Source organism: Stegastes partitus, unplaced genomic scaffold (assembly GCF_000690725.1).
Source record: "Stegastes partitus isolate 25-593 unplaced genomic scaffold, Stegastes_partitus-1.0.2 Scaffold290, whole genome shotgun sequence".
Classification (NCBI taxonomy): Eukaryota; Metazoa; Chordata; class Actinopteri; family Pomacentridae; genus Stegastes; species Stegastes partitus.
Window position 1 is genome coordinate 276,031 of NW_007578021.1, and position 17,017 is coordinate 293,047.

General features: G+C 39.5%; 1 protein-coding gene across 1 annotated transcript in view; it reads left to right on the forward strand.

Moving 5' to 3' along the window:
- Window positions 1-6,309, forward strand: part of pkp2 (plakophilin 2) — an 18,629-nt gene extending 12,320 nt beyond the window's left edge. Inside the window, exons 9-13 of the mRNA XM_008282933.1 lie at window positions 245-421; window positions 1,348-1,501; window positions 1,660-1,846; window positions 2,979-3,066; window positions 5,578-6,309. Of these exons, the coding sequence (XP_008281155.1) occupies window positions 245-421; window positions 1,348-1,501; window positions 1,660-1,846; window positions 2,979-3,066; window positions 5,578-5,640 (669 nt within the window). The 3' untranslated portion in view covers window positions 5,641-6,309. The remainder of the gene's footprint in view (window positions 1-244; window positions 422-1,347; window positions 1,502-1,659; window positions 1,847-2,978; window positions 3,067-5,577) is intronic.
- The last annotated feature ends 10,708 nt before the right edge of the window (window positions 6,310-17,017 follow it).

A 17,017-nucleotide genomic window follows, 5' to 3' on the forward strand; every position in this document is an offset into this window, starting at 1 on the left:
GGTCACCAGTCTATCACAGGGCTACACTTAGAGACAGACAACCAAGCACACTCACATTCACACCTACGGACAATTTAGAATCACCAATTAACCTCTGGCCTTTCTTCACCAACAAAATGTCAGAAGGTTGAATTCACAGTATGTTGATGCAGAAAATGGATCCTCAGTCAGTCGAAGTAAACTTCAAATGTCCTCACAGAAAGTTATGAACACAGTCAAGCAGCTGCCTCTCTTCTCCTCTCAGCACCTGGAGCGCCAGCGCCCCCTGCTGGAGGAGAAGGCCAACCCTCACGGCATCGAGTGGCTGTGGAGCCCCATCACCATCCGCATGTATCTGTCACTGGTGGCCTGCAGCATGCGTCACTTCACCCAGGAGGCCGCCATCGGGGCGCTGCAGAACATCACGGCCGGGAACCAAGAGGTAAGAAGCTCTGTTTGACACTTTCATAGGTTCACTGTGGAAGAAGAAAAGAAGCAGCTCAGCACAAAGGTGTTATAGATGCGTATACTGACTGTTTATTTACACCTTAATAGATACGTATTTAGTCGTGGGACAGACGAGTTTTATAACTTAGATCATGTTAGTGTCGATTTCTGGCTGATGCTGTAATTATCACATTAAAACCAAGTTAATCCATCCGGTTCATTAGTCATCATGACAAGTAGTAAATAGAAGCACAACAACAAGATGGTGTAATGAGACTGTTTCCTCACAGCTGCTGTAGATATTTTACTGCTTACATTTCTAATCTCTTTCCACTCTTGCCTCCTATCTGCTCTGTGTAAACACAAAACAATTCAGCCAAAAAAAAAACTGTACAATTCTTGTCATGTGACTGTTGGTTGCAGCTGAGTCACTAATGGCTTCACAGTTGCACAGGGGAACGCAGAATCATGTGTTTTTTGCAGAATCTGATGAGAGCAAATGTTTCATTTTTCTCATATTTTTAAAAAAAAATCAGACATGACGAATAAATATCATGATTTTAAGTTTTAAATTGATTAAGTTTTTCCATGGAAACAGATGATTAGTTTAGGGAAAACTGAACATCTGATGATAAAGATATCTTGCCTTTCAAATCTGCAGGTTTTGTGGTTCAGAGGGTTGAACAACTGAAATTGTCATCTCTGAATTTTTGTCTTTTTCTCTGTTTTCATATTTATTTCAAAGACCAGAGTTAGTATTTCTTTGACACTATGTACCGGTATTCACCAGAGAAACTGATTTCAAGATTAGAAACAAGCACGTTTGTTCTGCTGATCCTTATCCTTTCAGTCCTGGTTAGCATCAGAAAGCATAGCTGTCACCATGCACACATATTTAATAGATTTTCTGTTTCCTGTTAGATGACCGAAGCCATCGCCTTCACCATTGTTCAGCGGGAAAATGGTCTTCAGCATATTAAGAAGATTTTAGAGGAGGGAGAGAGTGATGTGAAGAGAACAGCCATATCTCTAATAAGAAACCTCTCTCGCTACCAGGAGCTGCACCCTGCTATTGGTAATTTCACATTTAGAGTTGACATCCTTTGACATTTTGAATAATAGCCTATTATGTTATCCTCCACCAAGCATTTGCACATTTTGGCCACAAGCTGTACTTCCAGTTTGACAAGCTTAAAACTCCATGCATTGAATCGAGCATTCTTCCTCCTGAAGTGAACCAGGTGCTGCCGGAGGTGGTGGGGATGCTGCCCAAAGACGACAAAAAGCTGCCCGGCGAGGTGACGACTTCTCTGTGTCAGATCCTCATCAACCTGAGTCAGAGCGACATGAAGAACGTCAGGGCCATCGTCAACCACGGGGGCCTCCCGAGGATCATCGGCATCAGCAACTCGGACAACGGGTCGGTCTGCGCTCACGTTATCGCTGCTCAGGAAATGTTCACATATACGCATTATTAATTTCATGTTTGATGATGAGCAGTTGTCTAATAATGTAACCGCTAATGAATATGCTCAAAACAGAGCATCTGTACTCTGTGAAATATCTAACGTCCCTAAATATGTTGCTAGCTACCTTTGAAGCAACTTTGTATTTATCATTATATATATTTACTGAACTATATTTAGGCACTATAGTTATATAAAAGTGACAACATAATATATAAGACAAGATAAAATATAAGAAGAGAAAAAAAATAGACAAGATAGGATATTATGAGATAAAATAAGATCAGATGAGATAAGATAAGATAGGATAAGGTAAGATAAAATAAGATAAAATGAAATGAGATAAAATAGGATAAGTTAAGACAAGATAAGATAGGATAAGTTAGGGCAATTTAGGATAAGAACATTTAGGATAAGTTAGAATAAGATAAGTTAGGAGAAGTGAGGATAAGTTAGGATAAGATAGGATTAGATAAGTTAGAATATGTTAGGATAGGATAAGATAGAATAAGATAAGTTTGGACAAGTTAGGATAAGACAAATTAGGATATGTTAGGATAGGATTAGATAAGTTCGGATAAGATAAGTTAGGATATGTTAGGATAGGATAAGTTAGGATAAGATGAGATAGCATAAGATAGGATCAGATGAGATGAGATGAGATGAGACAAGATAAGATACAGGTAGGTATACAGTGTAATCCCATACAATATAACAATAGGATTAAGTAAAAAAGGAAGTGGTTGAACATATTGCACAGGGAAATATTAATATTGAGCAGGGAATAATTAATGTTGCACAGAATTATTCTATATTTATAAAGAAATTTAGATAGTTCAGATATTTTTATGTGTGGAAAACACTGATGTCACTCAAATAATCATATATAAATACTGCATGGACTTTTCTAAATTGAGAAAATAACGATATTGCACAGATTCTTCTACAAACTAGTGAAGTAAAAGTGCTTCCTCTGACTTTAGCAAAACCTAAATTATTACAAGCAAGTTTTACTTCATGTATCAAGAACAGAAGAGCTGAGATGCTGTAAAACCGTGACCTTAACTCGACCTTTGTGTCTCCTAGTTGCGGGCCGAGCCGAGCGGGTCAGGCAGCATGCATCCTGCTGCAGGCGATGTGGAAACACACTGATCTCCACGGAGCCCTGAAGAAGGTGAGCTCCTGAACACATCCCATTACATCATATCACCAGGTTCTTTAAGGATACTGACGCTGTATTTGTCAGTCATCTGTGTATCGGCTGTCAACAAATGCGTGCTCGTGTTTCGCTTTCAGACACTGCAGGGAAAACTGTCTGCACTGGTCCTGGCAGCTCAGTTGAATTGAATTATTTGAGAGACAATGTACATAAACCCTCTGACCTGCTGTCACATTTTTACCCACCGTGGGCTCATTTTTCACAGCAATATAAAATCCTGCACCTCTGTGGAATGAGCACAACCATGACTGGGAGTAGAGAGAAGTCAGAAAAAGTTATCTTGCCATAAACCATTAAAAAAGGGGAAAGAATTGTTTGATTAATTGTTTTAGAAAAATGGAAAAAACTTGCAACCAACATGTTTAACTTTTTTAAGTGTCCACTTTTCCAATACTGGAAAAAAAAAGTGATCTCTCTGTACTAAATATTTGTCTCCACTCTGCTCTGTTTAAACACAGACTGCAAATTGCATCATGTTTCATGAAATGTCATCATGATTTTTCACAGAATTCAGATTGCACAAACTGTTTTTAGTGACTCTTTTAATAAGACGTGACTTTAATAAAGTACGACCCTTTTGAGGCACGATTTGGTAAATTTCTTTTTACCAACTTCACATACGATTGCTTCAAAGACTGAAAGAAAGTTTAAAATTCGACAATTTTTCCTGTTTTTACAGTTTCTGTCTTTGATAAATGGTGTAGTTTTGGCGATTTTTGTCAGACAACATGCTGTTCATGCCAGGGGGGTTTCAGTTTTAGAGGGTTAACCAACATTCATCCATCCATTATCTGTACACCGCTTAATCCTCACTAGGGTCATGGGGGGGCTGGAGTCTATCCCAACTGACTTATGGCGAAGGGGGACACCCTGGACAGGTCTAACTAACATTCAGATGAATGTAAATGTACCCGTGTTAGTCAAAGGCTGATTTTTATCTGCACTTACTTCGGCGGTTATTGTTAGGCATCCAAAAACAATCAAAAAAGAAATAAAATACGATATGTACAACAACCTACATGGTCATAAAACACAGGACGTGTAGAAAGTGGAGACAGTTTAGTTCAATATAGTTAAAAAAAAACATATACAGAATAATAAAGATACATATTGTTTTAATCTATATTAATGAGTATAATCTTGTTAATGTTGAAGAGGACAATGTCAGCGCTGTTTGTTCGTAAGAAGTCTTAAAATTATACTAAAGTGAATAATAAGACGGGGACACTGACTGATTGTGTAACAAAGTCCATTGATGTGCTGAAAGAAAGACAATCTGACTAAATGTAGTTTTCATGTGAAGCTTTGTTCAGGTGGAAATGTCTGTTTGCATCAACGTGACAATAACAACAGCAGTAGAAAGTGTGTGAGGCAGAAAATGAACCACAATGTGTTTCTGTGATTTATACGCTGATAGTAAACTCTCTGGTGTCACATTAATGATGAACTCAGCAGCAAGAAGACAACAATCTCTCATGAAGTCGCCATAAAAACGATGTCACCTATAAGGGAATAAGGTTAAAACGAGGGGGAAAGGATCACTGTAAATAATCTCCAGCTTTACTGTTTAATCAGCATCACAAATAACTAGCTGCTGAGCAAAGTCATGGACATTCCTATAAATGAGATAATAATAATAATAATAATACTTTATTGTTCCCTTACAGAGAAATTCCATAAAGATAAAAAGAGATAAATGTTTATTTACCTGATGAGGCTTTTCCACATACACAGATTACATCATTTTAACACATGACAATGGTGTCTAAAGTCTGATTGTTTGTGAGATGGTTCCAGTGGTTTCAGCACACGTCAGACCAGTTCATGAGCCAGTAGTCGTGTGCTTGTCTGAGTGGAAACACATGCTTGATGGGAAGTTTCTTGTTCACCTGAAGTTCACCCAAACTGGATGTTACCTATTTACGGTCCCTTTTTATGTTGGTTTTTGAAGCCGGATCGCTTTGATGTTTTAGGTCTGAATTATTTATGAGACCTGCATTTCAAGCTTTAATAAACATTTTTAGCTTTTGCGTCACGGCGCAGATAGTTCTGGTCAGAGGATTTAGTTCAGGTACAGAATCAGCTTCTTCTTATTCGTCGGTTCCTTCATTTAGATGAAGCTCATTTCTGTATAACGGACATCGATACACTGGTGCAGAGTGCATCTTATGTTTAGTTTGGACAATTAGTATCCTAAAGAATTCCATTCATGAAGAAAGCTAATCAGTCTTCTGTTATTTAGGTGGATGTTTGATGTGGTGATATGAAGCACATGTGGCTGGACTCCTTCTACATTAACACATTCACAAGCTGGACTTTTCCAGTTAATCCACTTGTAGCTGCTGATATCTGACGTCTGCCTCTGTGTGTTTTCAGACCTTCCTACTAGGGGGCACCAAAGCTTCAAATGTGTTCTTCTGCAACACAAAAGCCCAGTCTGTAACGAACACTTGCTTCTCTTTTCAGGGCGGATACAAGAAATCTGATTTCATCAACGCAAGAACGACGAAGATCGTGAGCTCCAGATGAGATCCACAGACACCAAACCTAAGCTGCACTTTTTCACAGTATCGGCACAAAATCAATCAAAGCACTGTTTCCTGACATAGATTAATTGTATTTTTTCATGCTACAGACAAAAATGAACTCCACCTACATTTCCCATAAAGATCCCCTTTAAAATGTAACTTTAGCTGCAGGACCAACGCGTCCTTGTGGGTGGGAGGTTTCATTAAAACAGGTAATTAATGTTGGAGGAGGAAAGCGACTGATGCAAGAAGTACATTAATGAAGAGCTGTTTCTCATTTCATGGGACCTTTAAAGCACCTTTTTGTAGTTTTTACTTCCTCTTCTGGCTGCTGCCGTTGGGCCTCGTGGTCAGAATGTAGATATTTTTGATGTATCTCTTCAAATTTAAAATATTTCTTTATGTTTGTGTATTTTTTTCTACAGCGGCAGTTTGTCAGTGGATGATATTGCGTTTTGTTTTTAAGCATTTCTGGTGATGCTATGCGTAGCTACATGCCGAGAACCACAGAGAAAATGTTTGAGCGTACATGAAAGCTGCATTGATTTCTTTGACAAACTACATGAACTGGATGTATGTAAAGCGTATTTTAAAGTGTAACACAAAAACAAGCTGATCTCTGGGCTTCTAACTCGAGTTGTTTCCAGAAATAAATACTGTTTTGAGTTATTTTTTATGAGAAAATGTGCTAATTATTTAAGGAAGTGCCCAATAGCTAGATAAAATAAATTATGTGCAGTCAAGTGTTTTCCTTGAACCACTTCAATCAGTTGAAAAAGGTCGATCACTGCTCGGCATTACAGATTGACCACAAAGTCTCATATGTATATCCCATTTCTGTAAATTAATCCAAGAAAGGATTGACTCATTTATCAAAATAAAAGCTCCAACCTGCCGAAGATCAATGTACAGTCGTCCTCAAATGTATTCATAGCCTCCCATTGAAGAAGGAAAAAAACACTGAAATACGTTGAAATTGACAAAAGTAATAATAAATAAAAATGTAATGAACATCATGATGTTGCTTTTGAATTGTGGTTCAACAGAAATATAAAAAATAACATGCAAACAAGCATGATGGGACCCGTAAACTAACATTTTGTTGAACAACCCTTTGAGCCAATCACTGCTATCAGGTGTTATCTGTAACTCTCAGTCAGACTTCTGCACCTGTTGACAGGTGTTCTGATTTCACTGCTCATCAGCAAAGTGCTCTAATTTGTCTGGGACAGTTTAGTTTTTTTAAATTATTCTTTTCAACCACAATTCCAAAGCAATGTCTTATTTCACTAAATTATAATTTAGCAAATTTTTATTTATTATTACTTTTTTCAGTTTCTAGTTATTTGAGTGACGATTGTGAATTTTTCTTTAATGGAAGGATATGAACACACTTGAGGACGACTGTACATGATATAATTCTTGGAATTTTTACCCTAAAACCCTGACAGACTGCACGAGCCAGGATTAAAACCACAGTCAACAACGCTCTCTCTATTATTCGCGAATTAACTGTGGAAGATGAGGTCTGTGCTGGTGGGAGAGGGAAAAAAAAAAAAGATGTTTGGCTTCTGTGTTGGTTTGTCAGAGCGCCCGGTGACTTTGAGGCCCTGGAGCGGCGTTAACCTTGCGGGGGCCTGGCAGGTCGAGCTGCACTGCGGTACAGCTGGAGGGGGGGAGGAGTCGGGAGGCCGGGTGCCAATCAGCATCAACCCTCCCGGACACGGCAGCTAAGGTCAGGACAAGAGGGAGGCAGGTGCTCAAATAAAGAGTGATAATACTGAAAGAGGCTGGAAATAAGGGAGGGGGGGGATTTAACACGAAATACAGGTGACGAAGAAACCGAACCTCAACCTTGGAGCTCCTTCTTTATTTAAACAGCTCAAACTCCCTCCAGAGAGCCGCTCGGTCTAATTAAGCCCATCACAACTGGGAAATCTGTACACTTGATTTCAGTCAGTGGTTAAATTTTCAGATGAACAGCATCCCACAAAGCAATTAGAGCTGATGTCTGTGATTTACTTGCAGTTTTAGGTATCTAACGGCAAAGAAAACCAGATTTAAAGTGCATTTCATACGATCTAAACTCATGTTTACAAGACAGAAGATGAAGGGACATTTAATAATTTAATGAATCCACTTCTCAGATGTGCATATGCTTCCTTTAAAATGCTTTTTTTGGTCACTAAAATCAGGAAAATCACACACTTGCTGTTGTTCCACCCAGCAGAGGGCAGTGGTGTAGCGTTAACTCCCCATCAGTCACCTCAACCAAGTGACAAGATTCAGTTTTGAAACCTAAAAACTGCCCCCAAGTACGCTTTGTCCTCTAATAACGTTTTTTCATATTCATAAAATCTTTATCCTACATGTTTTAAAGTGGTTTAGCTCTCAGATTAAACCCTAAGCCTTTCTATTTGAGGAACTAAACTCTGCACTTTCCTCCATTTTCTCCCCCCCCTCCCCACTAATAATCTCTAATTCATCCACTTTGAGAACTATTTTGGTGACAAAAGGCCGTGATTTCCGAACGGCGGTCTTGGCGGAGGGAGAGAACAGCCTCAGAAGGAGCCAAATCCTTTTAACAATAGCTTACTTGTCTCCGGGCGGCTTACGCTGCTCTGAGAATTGGTCCGATTTCTTATTTCACAAGAAGAGCTTCAAGCTGTCGCAACAAATAAGGTGGACAGACTGGAGGAGAAGCATTGTGGGGTTAGTGGGAAAAAAAATAATCACACTTTCCTGCAAGATAAGTTCCCTGTCAGCGTGAGAGTAAGACACCCCGAGAATATTTATAGAGCAACACAGATATGTCCAAAACACCAAAATAGCCGATGGTAACAGGTGTGGAGAAACACGAGGTTTGTTTGCGACCGGAGCAGGGCGGTGAAATGCTGCCACATATCCACTGAACATGTTTAACCCACAGAGAGACAGAAAGAAAGAAAGGATTCAGTGATCAGTGGAAAACAGGCAAAAAGGAAGCCAGTTTTTAGGACACACTGAGGCCTTTGTCAGGGGCGTCGACACTCAGAGCAAATCACCATCTACTGACATGATCGCTCAAGAACGTGTGCAATCACAAGTGAAAGGATGAGAAGGAAAACAGAGTTTCCTTGGATACCAGTGTTTTTGCTGCTCAGATCTTTAAAGAATGTGTGGAGCGGAGAACCGCCCTTTAATGTCACCAACGGGGACAGACAGTGATACTGCCAATGCTCAGAGTGTTTTAACTTTGTAGAATCGTGACACGTTAAAGGAAGCCTGGGCTACAACTCAGAGACGCAGCTTTCCCATAAATACTAGAAAACTGAATATACACAGAACTGAAATGAAATCTCACGAGTTTCACATGTGAACTTACATGAGCTTCATACATACATATAAAAACAAATCTGCAGTTTTACTGAATTTGTCCTTTGAATTTTACATTTTTTTCAGTATTTTTTTTAAGTTTAAATTAAGTTACAAAACAAATAAAACGACCACAAACAACTACTTCCATTTTTTAAACATAAAAGGCTGTTAAAATACGTGTGTATACAGAAAATGTCCTTTTTTATTTCATAGATGCAACCGTAATTTCCAGTTAAATACATAAAAAACCATCAACACCATTAAAAAAACAACAACTTTGAATTTACACATATAAAGTTAAATAACATTAAAAATCTGGAAATGTCAATAAGCATGAAATGTTTTTTTAAAAATAATTTTTCTACATAAAAAAAATGTTGGAATGCACTTTTAAATTTAAATAATCTGACACTTTTCTTTGACAAACAGGAAAACAGATGATAAGAAGTATTGGTTCTGTAATTTTGCATTAATTTATTTGTCAAATGAGAGATAACTTGTATTTTAAAGAAGTGTTCAAAACAAAAAGATTAAATGAATGTGTTTTCATTAGTGTGCATCTCAATATATATAAGCATTGGTAATCTATCTATCTATCCATCCATCTATCTATCTATCTATCTATCTATCTATCTATCTATCTATCTATCTATCTATCTATCTTTATAGATGTTAATTTCCTTTATTAAACATTAAAAAGCCCCAAAAATACACAATAATCTCATCTATGGAAAATGACTGTATTTTTATGAGATGAATATTTTCCATTATTTCATTTCTCAACAACTTGTGCACTAAGCGTACACTACAAATGTTCCCAAACCACATTTCTCACACACAAAGTGCGTGTTGATGATGTGATTTTAACATATCATCACACATTACATTTCTCACAAATGTGCCAAATCCTGTGTCCATGTGGTCATGTGTGTTGTTGTTTATGTGTGATCCATGTGTGTTTTCTGTGTTTACAGCCACACTAGCTGCCCGGTGACACTTCAGCAGTAAAGTGGTGCTTTGAGCTGAATAGTAAAGTCTCTGTAGCACACTGCCGGTAACGTGCTGATGTTCAGCAGCTATAATGCTCGCTGTGTTATTTTAAGACGTTAGCATGCTGCCGTTTGCTAATTAGTGCAAAACACCGAGTGCAGCTGAAGCTTGCAGGCATTAGCTATTATTAGCGCAATACTTGGCTCATAAAGCCAATATTGGACTAATTGAAATTTTACCCTTTAAGCTGGAGGGCATCATGAGAGATATTACACTCCAGCTTAAGTGGAGTGTTGCAGTAAAACGTGATGTAAAGAGAGTGTTTGGGCTGCAGTTGAAGTTAAATACAGTTTCAAATTAATCTCATTTATCTTTCTGCTTTGTTGATGGCAGTTTATAGCTTGAAATTACATTCTGTCCCTTTCACCTGGTCTTCTAATTTGGGCAAAAGTGCAAAAAAATAGCCATTAGCACTATGCATCTGTCATCCACGCTTCTTTAGTTATTTTTCTGTTGCAGACGCAGGAACCAGAAATCCAATGACCATTTTTGGGGAGCAAAACAAACACCTGAATTGAAAAAATGAGAAAGCGGATTTTGCTGCTTATTTGAGAGAAATCTCACATTTGATTTGAACGAACTTAATTAAATTGTGTGTTACCAATTAAAGCAATTCATTTAAGGTAGTCCAACAGTTCTCCTTTTTCAGTGTGATTTAGGTCCTCGTCGCTCTGGACCACCTGTGAGAGAGTGATATGAATAAGCAACAGTTTTTAAAGTAACTCCTGCCCACTGAGTGACATATTCTTCAGTTTAAGCTAACACACTAGTTTAAAAAGAAGCTTTGTGAATGATTAAAAACGTGATTGTTGCTTATTAGGAGGAATCACCTGCAGCTGCTGCAGCACTCGGCCACTTGTTCTGAGGCCGAGCTGTGCAGACTCTGCTTGAGAGAGGAGGAAGAACAGAGCAGAGATCTTGTTAAAGTGGGACAAAGGTTTAACCAGCTGGAGGGAGACCGTCCTCAGACAGAACAGACTGTCTCAAGACAGTGCAGTTACAAGTGCCTGAGCTGAAGTTAGAACTGAAAAGATGTAAAAAGAGAAAACCTGAACCCCAAATAAAATAGAGGAAAGCAGAAAAACTCTAAAGCAGCACAAAGTTTGGCTAAAAAGCTTCAGATTTTCCTCACAAAAATGGACAAATGTATGTAGTAACAAGAGAAAAAACAAATGAAGAGGTCACAACTAATAGACACACATATGCAAAAAAGTAGGCGTTTGTTTAATTCTAAATGTTCACAAGCTGCAAGCATGATGTTCTTCTGAAACAAAAAACATTTTTACACAGACGACAGCAAATTAGAGTATCTGCAACACTCCTTTGTGCCTCGTAAGCAAGGTTTGTTTCTATAACAGTCTTCACAGCAAGAAGTCACAAAGAGCTTCACAAAGGAAATCAACACGAGACCATAAAAACAATAAAGAGAGAAACCATGAAACGAAGCAACAGTAGATCCACGACAAACATAAATAGTCACATTAAAAGCAATAAGAACGTACTGATTAAAAACCTAAATCATGGGAGGTGGGACAAAGACCAGTTTAAATGGATAAGTCTGAAGTCTTGAGCTCAATTAAAAATTTACCAACATGCACCGAGGCTGTGCAACATCCTAACGGTGTTCATATCAGTGCTTACAGGCAATATGTGCAACTGTGTAATATATGGTTGTGATTTGCAACAGAGGTGTGCAACACTTGAATCTGAGATGAGTCCAAGTCTCCACAGGGACGACAAAGTATATCGTGTTGAGTCGAGACAACAGGGATCATGTGTGAGCATGAGCAATACAAAAGAATGAAGGAGAAAGACGTGGCTTCCTGTCATACAAAAAAAAAACCTAAGGAGCACATTTCTGTATTATAATGTTTTTTGATTTGATGGATTAGATTGGCTGCAGGGTGGTGCAGTTGGTTAACACTGTTGCCTCGCAGCTAGAAGGTTGCTGGTTCGCGTCCCAGTGGGGGCACCGGAATCTTTCTGCGTGGAGTTTGCATGTTCTCCCCGTGCAGTGTGGGTTCTCTCCAGGTTCTCCGGCTTCCTCCCACACAGTCCAAAAACATGTTGAGGTTAATTGGTGATTCTAAATTGTCCGTAGGTGTGAATGTGAGTGTGCTTGGTTGTCTGTCTCTAAGTGTAGCCCTGTGATAGACTGGTGACCTGTCCAGGGTGTCCCCTGCCTTCACCCTGAGTCAGCTGAGATAGACTCCAGCCCCCCACGACCCTAGTGAGGATAAAGCGGTGTATAGATAATGGATGGATTAGATTGATCTGATTTTTGTAACCTATAAGCCATGATCATCCTCATTAGAGCAAAATAAAAAGGAAATAGTTCATCTTATGTATAAGATACCTTTTTAAATTAAATTACAAAAACATAACTTCCTCATGATGTTTGATTTTTTTTTGAGATGCACAAGAATTTGGGGCATATCAGTGAATTTCCCCTGACTTCAGCTCTACAAAGTCTGCCTTCCTTTATCCACTACAAAGACACAATCTAAAGGACCAACCAGTAACATTACAGCTGCCAGGGTTTCCCTTCTCGTTGTTAAAGGTAAGAAAACTCTTTCACAGTTCCTACTTTAATCTGCTCTTCCAGGCTCCTTCCCTCCTGTGTTTCACAGACAACATGTCTTCTGCACACTTCAGCTGCTCTAAACACAGAAGCTCTGCTCACACGTGAGGCTTCAGATTCACATTCAGGTCAGTCAAAGTAAAATCTGTCAGCCTGAGACGTAAAATGAGAAGAGGAGATCATTTCACCTCTTAGAAAGCGAGAACGGGAGGGAGCCGACGCGCTCGCAGTGAAAACCTGATGAACACAGGCAGCCTGCTTAGAAAGACACAATATTCTTTTAAATTCTCAGATCTCAAGGTCTGCACCGCTGGAATGAGGAGAAGCTGGTGGCTTGGTTGAGCCAAACACAGCCGGCAGGTCAACAAGGATGAGGACTGTGAAAAAAGCAGCGTGAGAAGAAGCGTGGAGAGCTTTTGAAATCCTCCGAGTGAGAGTCGACTCGTGACTGATTGGGGTCGAGGAGGTTGTGTTGTGGCTGGTACGGAGGACGCTGCTTAGAAAAGAGACGCACGCTGGAGAGTCTGAGAGAAGAGATGGGTTTTTGGTGCAACGGCGAGGTCAGGAATTTGTTTCTCCAGCTGATTACAAACAGCATGCAGGTATACGGACATGAAAAAAAAAAAGGACAGAAGGTCATCGACAGCGACCTGACGGAGGGGAAGCTGATTGACTGCAAGAGTGAACACAAGAGTCTTCATGTATGCCCAGCAGCTGGTGGGTTACTTTGATTTTTGATGGCAACAGGTAATAGAAAAAACCAAAGCATCAGCACATTGTGCAGCCAAAGTGGCTCAAGATACCGTTAGTGTTGATCGTATGTCAACAGGGCAGAGCTCGGCAGAAACTTTCAGATTGATTTGAAACAAACAAGATCAGTTAATCAAATATTGTGTGGGTTGTGGACTGTTTTTCTTCCGTGCATTCTAAACTGTGCCACCTGTTTGTTTCTCTCCTGCTCTCTGTGCTCACATAAACTGTATTTTCACATATGAATACCCAGTAAAGCTTTTATCATTTACATCCCATTTTTTTTATGTTTCAGTTGTTTGAACAAATATGAGATAGTGACAGAAACTCAGCTCATTAACACTACATGTTAACTAGAACCATTTCCAAGCTGCTACACTTCTAATTTTATCAAAACATTGTTCAACAAACTCAGCATACTCAAGTCACAACAAATAAAAATCAATTCTGTGATATTTCCATGTGAAACGATGGTTCAGAGAGAAGGTTAGCAGCAATAGCAAGCCTTTTTTTTTTTACGCATTCAGATCTGTGATGGTATGTGATTAACTGTAACACTCCACACTGTCAATCACAGATGCAGAGAGAGTTGAAATGAAACATCTTCGCAGTATTTTAAGCTGAAAAATTGAAAGACACATTCTAGGGACATACAAGACTTTAATTCATTTGCTATAAATCTGCAGAATATGGGACCTTTAAATCAGTTTCATCAAGCAATGTGATGTTGTTTTTGTCTCAACAGCTGCAGCAAAACTACCAGGAAAGTGAAGGACGTCCAAGTGTTCACCCACAGTCCTGAGAAAAGGTCTAATCATGCTACATGAAGCAGCTGGGCAACGACCAGGCTTCCAGATGGAAATAAGGTGTTTCGGGCTCAAACATTGCAGATGATTTATCCACCTAAGAGAAATGCAAATTCGTGTTAGTGGAAGCTTTAACTCTCTGATTAACTACGCTGCGGTTTGCTTCTAAATCATACACATGACACCATCCGCTGCAGCGTGGCTATATCGCGCAAAACGGCCGAAGATAGGCTTTAAATCCTGAAAGCATCTGTCAGATCTTGGCACCGCTGCCTACAAGAAAACATCAGTCACTCACAGCTTGATTGTCCCTACAGCTTGAACCATATGTTGAGGATTAATTGACGAGTTTGGTTCTAAATGGAAACGCAGGACTGCAACACTGAAACAAATAGCTGCTATTAAATATTTAAGCTGGCTGCAAAGAAAGAAGCAAATCATGGGTTTTTATTGAATTTATGACTCGTGTAAAGTCATTTGCTTACAAAGTGGATTTATGAAGGGCTGCTTAATTGAGCAACAAAGATCTGATTAAATACTAGATTGTATGCAAATGTTGAACTTGCAAATATTTTTTTAAAAAATGCAGCTTTTCTGTTGGAGCAGCAGAGCAGCAGTGAAAGACACTGAAAAGCTGAAGGTCATCTGTGATGCTGTGTGATCAGCACAACAGGATTAATGCTGTGAAACATGAAGACATGGGCACTCTTCAAGAAAAAATGTTCTATGAAATAAAATATTCAGCCATCCAGATGGGGCCAGTTTCTAAAAAATTTGTCCATTATTGGTGCAATAATGTAAAATTAAAAAGCAACAGGACTCAGAGTTTCAGTGTGTCCATCTAACTTCAGGCTGTGCAGCGAAGCGTCGCTCAAACCCACAGAAGTGTATTTAAATTCTAGTGGAGATCCCAGAGTTTCCAAAGATACCAATTACTGTGTGTCAGCCTGTATTTTGGAGACGTGTGAGAAATGATGCACTGAGACATCTGGATTATATTCATATGATGGCATAGTGCAGCCAGAAAAGAGGCACTGTCTTGGGTTGAACATGTCACTCAGTTTAGATAGTTAGGCCCATCATATATTTATATCATACAATTCAAAACTCAAGTCACTCATTTCTGAGAAAAGAGAATGAGGCCAGGGCTGCAAGGTGGTGAGGTGGTTAGCACCGTTGCCTCACAGCTAGAAGGTCGCCGGACGGATCTTTCTGCGTGGAGTTTGTATGTTCTCCCCGTGCAGCGTGGGTTCTCTCCAGGTTCTCCGGCTTCCTCCCACAGTCCAAAAACATGTTGAGGTTAATTGGTGATTCTAAATTGTCCGTAGGTGTGAATGTGAGTGTGCTTGGTTGTCTGTCTCTAAGTGTAGCCCTGTGATAGACTGGTGACCTGTCCAGGGTGTCCCCTGCCTTCACCCTAAGTCAGCTGGGATAGACTCTCGTGAGGATAAGGCGGTGTATAGATATGGATGGATGGAGAATGAGGCCAAATGTGGGGTCACATGCCATGTTCCTTCAGGGTTTGTAGCTTTAAATGCAACTTCTTACTCCCTACTTCAGGGGTGTCCAATCCTGGTCCTCGAGGGCCACAGTCCTGCATGTTTTAGATGTTTCCTTCTTCCAACACACCTGATTCAAATGATCAGCTCATCATCAAGCTCTACAGAAGCCTGATAATGATGCTGATGATTTGAATCAGGTGTGTTGGAAGAGGGAGACATCTAAAACATGCAAGACTGTGGCCCTCGAGGACCAGGATTGGACACCCCTGCCCTACTTCCTACTCACTATGTATAGTGAACTATGTAGGGAGCAGCTCTGCAAAGTAATATTTCGGACAATAGATCAAGCTATTAATTACGTCGCTCGCTTGCTAGCTGCAATTTGTGCCGTAGCAGCAGTTTATTGCATAGCTAAGAAACGGGTAAAATAAAATTCAACAAAACATAAACGGGAAATTACTTACGTTTTAAGGACAAGTTTTCGCACTCTTGCTAGTCTAGTTTGCATTTCCTTTCACACAATGCATGATGGTCCATATTGCTCAGTTAGTGACCATCAGCTGTACACTACTTGACAATGTGGGATATTTTGAGTGCACTATATACGGTGTAACATTCGTAGCTTATCATTCGGACAGCGCTACAAATTGGCTAACACCCTATATAGTGCACCACATAGGGTATAGTGGGTGATTTTGTGATTTACAGTGAGGAGATAAACAACACAGGTAGTGACTTACACGTCAATGAGTGTGTGAGGTGAGGCCTTTCTATCACTTCTAACTTTGTCCTCGAGCGATAATTTTACATGGAAATGTCACCAAATTCACAGCCTTTTTAAAAAATACATGTGTGTTTTGAGATTGTCGGGTAATGTTATAAATTCAGTAGTTCAGTTGTGCAGAGCAGCAGCCTGGAAATATCTCTGAGAAGACTGCTGGTCTGTATGGTATTTACTTCAGGTACATTTTGATACTTGTTACGTTGTCTAAAACAGAAACAGAATTATATGTAAATGAGAACACGACAAATTGGGAGTTTTTCTGTATTTAAAGGCAGCATATGTGAGCACAGAGAGCAGGAGAGAAGCAAACAAGATGAGTTTAAGTTGCACCGAAGCACAACAAGGGACATGAAAACACAATGACCCACTCAGTCTTTATTTATTGGTTTCTAATCTTTTCATCATCTCTAAATGACCCCCAGCTACAATTTCCACAGATCTGTGGCTATACCATCACATCACAGCTGATGGCACCGTTAGCCACACTAGCTGCACAATGCACGAACAAGAAGGATTTTCTGATTGTCTGAAAATCAAAGTAATCCACT